Source organism: Thalassophryne amazonica, chromosome 11 (genome assembly GCF_902500255.1).
Source record: "Thalassophryne amazonica chromosome 11, fThaAma1.1, whole genome shotgun sequence".
NCBI classification, from domain to species: Eukaryota; Metazoa; Chordata; class Actinopteri; order Batrachoidiformes; family Batrachoididae; genus Thalassophryne; species Thalassophryne amazonica.
Window position 1 is genome coordinate 59,018,399 of NC_047113.1, and position 6,000 is coordinate 59,024,398.

Genomic DNA, 6,000 nt, shown 5'->3' on the forward strand with positions numbered 1-6,000 from the left:
GAAACTGAAGGTGTCTGAGGACTGAGGCGGGTGTTTGGATTCAAGTCTCCGACTGAAGGATTGACTTTTAATATGTTTCAGTATCGAGGGAAATCACATAACTCTCCAAAAATAAAGCACCACCATTAAAAAGAAGAAAAGTAACTTCTCAATGGTTCACAAGGTTTAACTTTCTCCAAACCAGATTTTGTATTTCAGTATCTACTTTGAGAAGCGGAAGGGAGCACTCAGAGTGTGTACCTCTGCCAGTGGTACGACCAAAACAGTTACTAGCTCCAAAAAACATCAGTGGAACTCAGTTCATGTAATGCAACAACTGTCTATTTAAGGTCCCTTCTCACTTTCAGACATGCATCCCAAGACTGGGTCACGGGTGGAAAATTTGTCCATACGTTGTAACCTTTGAGTGTCTGGGAGGATATTCAGAAATTGTGCTGCGGTCTTGTTTTAACTGTGGCAGGATTTTGTCATTTGAAATTCAAGCATTTAGCTGCAAAACTACTAATTTTTATTTGAGGCAAACATGCACTTGGCAGCTTAGGTCACCATCAGTGTGTAAAAATGAATCTGAACACACCATTTTCATTTTATTTCTGCATTTTCAAATGCACAAATGAATTGACATTTTCAATTTCATTTTTCCCCATTTGAGAACAATGGACTTCGTGTTTCCCAACGAAACTTGTAAATTTTCTTTTTTCCGTTGTGAACTTTGACATACTTTTGTAATTCATTACCTTGGTGCCTGTAACATTGCTGTACATGTCATGACATCACCAGGAGGGTTATCATTGTGCTAAAGTTATACTGTTCGTTTGACATAAAGTCAATGCAGCGGTGCTCTGGAGTTAAAAGAAAAACACACGCAACAAATACTTTGAGGGAGAACCACTCACTCATTCAACTTATCTGATTCTGGGATATGATAAACCTGTAGGAGGTCGGACACTTTGAATGATACCAGAGGTGAGGTCTGCTTTAAATTAGTGTCTGCTTGTTACCTTGGTGTCCAAACGCTGCAGGTAGGAACAGATGTACTCGATGCTGGCTCCAAACGGGTGCACGTGCAGGAACGTTGAGATGATCCCTGAAGGAGCACAAACAGAAGAAGACATGACATCACACACCGATGGGCTGCGTTCGACACAAACTGCTCAGTGACAGCGGAGACGTTTGCAGTAACAGCACACACCCACTCTGCGTGTTCGTGTCTGAGTGTGTGTCACAGCTCACACGCTGATTCCCCGTCATTAGATGCATTCAAAAAGACGATCAACCACCCAGCGGGAACTCCTCCAAACTCTGATGCATCGCTTTGTGTTCTGAACTGAAGGGGGCCTCTAATGGGAATCCCAGCCCAGGGTTTTATGTGGTGGAAATTTCTTACGCATTGAGAACCCAAACAAATCTGATTTCACCTTTAATTGTGTAGCCGAGGGCGAATCTGCATCACTTTACCCCCGTCTGCGAGTGCCAGACACTGCAGATACAATCATAAAATTTTACTGTGTTCTCTATGAAGCAACCAGTCAAACTACCCTGTTGTCCCATCAGAGGACCCAGGGCTCTCTATGTGAAATTCTGCCTGAAGAAGGGGGTGGGCCGATGCATGGGCATGGCCAGTATCATGTATACTGAAATGCCAATTTAAAAAAAAGTTTAATTTTATCACAAATAAAAAAATACATCACAAATAACTCACCTGACTGTGTCCATTTTTTGTCCTTTTCTCATTCATTAAATACACTTCATGCAATTTAATTGAATTTCAGATGGGTGTTGAACCAACTCTCTTCAAAAAACAGGATGGGCTGATGCTTGGCCCTGGACCCTCCGACAGGCAAATATGGTATACCAGAGATAAAAGCTCAGAACTTGTAAAATGTAACAATACAGTAGAAAAAGATAAGGACATGGTGTGGTTTCCATGGATGTGCTCAAAGTTGGGACATGTTAAAAAAAATATGTAGGGTGGACATGGTTGACTCAGCATGCATTAAGAAATTACAAAGGATGTAGTAACGACTGCAATGTCATATTAGTGATTTAATAAAGTTAGTTGGGACTTTATTGTACAAACATGGCATAGACAGCTTGTGAAAATGTGCCAGTTGCTGTCCATGGTGCTGAAATGGATATATATATATATATATATATATATATATATATATATATATATATACACACACACACAGTAGTGTTCAGAATAATAGTAGTGCTATGTGACTAAAAAGATTAATCCAGGTTTTGAGTATATTTCTTATTGTTTCATGGGAAACAAGGTACCAGTAGATTCTCACAAATCCAGCAAGACCAAGCATTCATGATATGCACACTCTTAAGGCTATGAAATTGGGCTATTAGTAAAAAAAAAGTAGAAAAGGGAGTGTTCACAATAATAGTAGCATCTGCTGTTGACGCTACAAACTCAGAACTATTACGTTCAAACTGCTTTTTTAGCAATCCTGTGAATCACTAAACTAGTATTTAGTTGTATAACCACAGTTTTTCATGATTTCTTCACATCTGCGAGGCATTAATTTTGTTGGTTTGGAACCAAGATTTTGCTTGTCTACTAGTGTGCTTGGGGCCATTGTCTTGTTGAAACACCCATTTCAAGGGCATGTCCTCTTCAGCATAAGGCAACATGACCTCTTCAATTATTTTGACATATCCAAACTGATCCATGATACCTGGTATGCGATATATAGGCCAAACACCATAGTAGGAGAAACATGCCCATATCATGATGCTTGCACCACCATGCTTCACTGTCTTCACTGTGAACTGTGGCTTGAATTCAGAGTTTGGGGGTCGTCTCACAAACTGTCTGCGCCCCTTGGACCTAAAAAGAACAATTTTACTCTCATCAGTCCACAAAATATTCCTCCATTTCTCTTTAGGCCACTTGATGTTTTCTTTGGCAAATTGTAACCTCTTCTGCACGTCTTTTATTTAACAGAGGGACTGCGGGGATTCTTGCAAATAAATTAGCTTCACACAGGCGTCTTCTAACTGTCACAGCACTTACACGTAACTCCAAACTGTCTTTGATCATCCTGGAGCTGATCAATGGGTGAGCCTTTGCCATTCTGGTTATTCTTCTGTCCATTTTGATGGTTGTTTTCCATTTTCTTCCCAATAGCCCAATTTCATAGCCTTAAGAGTGTGCATATCATAAATGCTTGGTCTTGTTGGATTTGTGAGAATCTACTGAATCTACTGGTACCTTGTTTCCCATGTAACAATAACAAATATACTCAAAACCTGGATTAATCTTTTTAGCTACATAGCATTACTATTATTCTGAACACTACTGTGTATATATATATATATATATATATATATATATATATACACAACCCCTGGCAAAAATTATGTAATCACCGGCCTCGGAGGATGTTCATTCAGTTGTTTAATTTTGCAGAAAAAAAGCAGATCACAGACATGACACAAAACTAAAGTCATTTCAAATGGCAACTTTCTGGCTTTAAGAAACACTAGAAGAAATCAGGAAAAAAAAATTGTGGCAGTCAGTAACAGTTACTTTTTTAGACCAAGCAGAGGGAAAAAATATGGAATCACTCAATTCTGAGGAAAAAATTATGGAATCATGAAAAACAAAAGAACGCTCCAACACATCACTAGTATTTTGTTGCACCACCTCTGGCTTTTATAACAGCTTGCAGTCTCTGAGGCATGGACTTAATGAGTGACAAACAGTACTCTTCATCAATCTGGCTCCAACTTTCTCTGATTGCTGTTGCCAGATCAGCTTTGCAGGTTGGAGCCTTATGGACCATTTTCTTCAACTTCCACCAGTGGCGGCTGGCCCATAGGGGGCGCTCGGGCGCTGCCCTCCTAGATGTGGAAGGGAAAAGTCATAATATATATATATTTAAAAATCAGTGTCAGTTTTACTTAACAGTATGTGCCTACATGTAATATGAATGATTAAAACAACACTTCCTCCAACTGACTCTCATTCAACAGTGCATTTCCACCGACAGAAGCAGAGAACGTATCATTCCTCTTTGTGGGCGCTCATTCAAAGCGCCCGTGAAGTGCAGCGAAATAACCAATTGTATGTAGTTGCTAGGGAAAATTTATAAATATTTGGCAAATCAACATTGCCAAAATTAATGGCTTTGGGGCGCTGGAATTTTAGCCCTTGCTACAAAAATGCGGGAACGTTAGATTGCTACAGTCAGTGATATACGTGACGCTGCAGCTGCTGCTGACAGTCAGTCAGGCAGGAAGAGATGATGGTGACGACGACGTTTGGGTTATATTTATTTATTTTTATTTTGTCTCCGTGTGTTTTGCTGGAGTAAGTTGAAGAACTGTTCTGAGGTTTAAAACGGGACAAAACTAATCAAATCAATGACACCAAAGTTTCGCGGGGATCCTTTTGGAGGCGCATGGAGGTGCGCACATCAGATCTTTCTCGTGGTTTAATGACAATTGCACATCCCGGTTGGAGGAGAGACGTTTGTCTGACTCGTTATAAACCGTGTCAGGCTTCATTCACACTGTCAGCGCGCACACGTCACGGAGGCTGCTGATCTGCGCTCTTTACTGCGGGGTGGAAAGGAGCGCATCCACCTCTGCCAGCTGCGGACTGACTCCTCTGGATCCACTTCAGCTCAGGTGAGCTGACGAGCTGCTCGGATTTATTCCCGAATGTTGCGCCTCGTGTGGAAACGAGGGTGAAAATTTAAGATAAAACGAGTGAGTGATTTTTTTTTTGTTTGTTTTAGGGGGTCAACGCTGTGATCTTTATTGGGACACCAGACCAGTTATAATGGTAATAGGGGAGGCCGGGGCTGTTTGTAACAGTGTTCAAAGCTGCAGCCATGCTGGTATTTTGATTTCACTTTACACGTTATGAGGATCAGTTCACAGAAGTGAAATATTATTTGGAGTATTCCACACTCTAAAACAAATTATTTGCTCAGTTTAAAAACAAAGCAAAACAAAACCCTAAAATAGCAATTTGAATGTTTTTTAAAGAAATTCTAACTCAGCCACTGAGTTCACACAAGACACTTATAGTCAAACAAACCCAAGTTTAGCAACGCCTTTAATTAAGTGGTTTTGTATACTTAATTTGCTTTGTCCTCTACACTGTTAATTAATTTTAACCAATTTAATTTAAAGGTTTTGGTGTTATTAGTTAGTCAAGTTATTTCATTTAAGTTTTTCAAGCTTCTTTAGTTTGCCTCCATTCCACTCAGTAATGTTCATGCAAAATATTACCTTAATTTTCTCTCGCTCTCTCTCACACACACACACACACACACACAACACACACACACACACACACACACACACACACACACACACACACACACACACACACTCTCTCTCTCTCACACACACCACTCTCTCTCTCACACACACACACACACACACACACACACTCTCTCTCTCTCACACACACACACTCTCTCTCCTCACACACACACACACACACACACCCACCACCACTCTCTCTCTCTCACACACACACACACACACACACACCACACACACACTCTCTCTCTCTCACACACACACACTCTCTCTCTCACCCCCACACACACACACACACACACACACACTCTCTCTCTCTCACACACACACACACACACACTCTCTCTCTCACACACACACACACACACACACACACACACACACACACACACACACACACACACACACACACACACTCTCTCACACACACTCTCTCTCTCACACACACGAACACTTTCTCTCTCTCACATACACACACACTCTCTCACACACACTCTCTCTCGCTATCTCTCTCTCTCACTCACGCTCTCTCTCTCTCTCACTCTCACACACGCTCTCTCTCTCTCTCACTCTCACACACGCTCTCTCTTTCTCTTGGAAAGTGGTGTGAACACTGTAGTATGTACATAATGTTCTTTTGTCAATTGAATCATTTTTCCATATTTTGAAAGAGTGTAAATTTGCTGATATTTTCTGTTTTGTTAA

The 6,000-nt window shown here is 40.8% G+C and overlaps 1 protein-coding gene across 3 annotated transcripts in view; it reads right to left on the bottom strand.

Moving 5' to 3' along the window:
• Window positions 1–6,000, bottom strand: part of LOC117520585 (ecto-NOX disulfide-thiol exchanger 2-like) — a 260,220-nt gene that overhangs the window by 3,166 nt on the left and 251,054 nt on the right. For all 3 annotated transcript variants that reach the window (XM_034181900.1, XM_034181899.1, XM_034181898.1), the window contains exon 13: window positions 1,002–1,087. In XM_034181900.1, coding sequence (XP_034037791.1) covers window positions 1,002–1,087 — 86 coding nt within the window. The remainder of the gene's footprint in view (window positions 1–1,001; window positions 1,088–6,000) is intronic.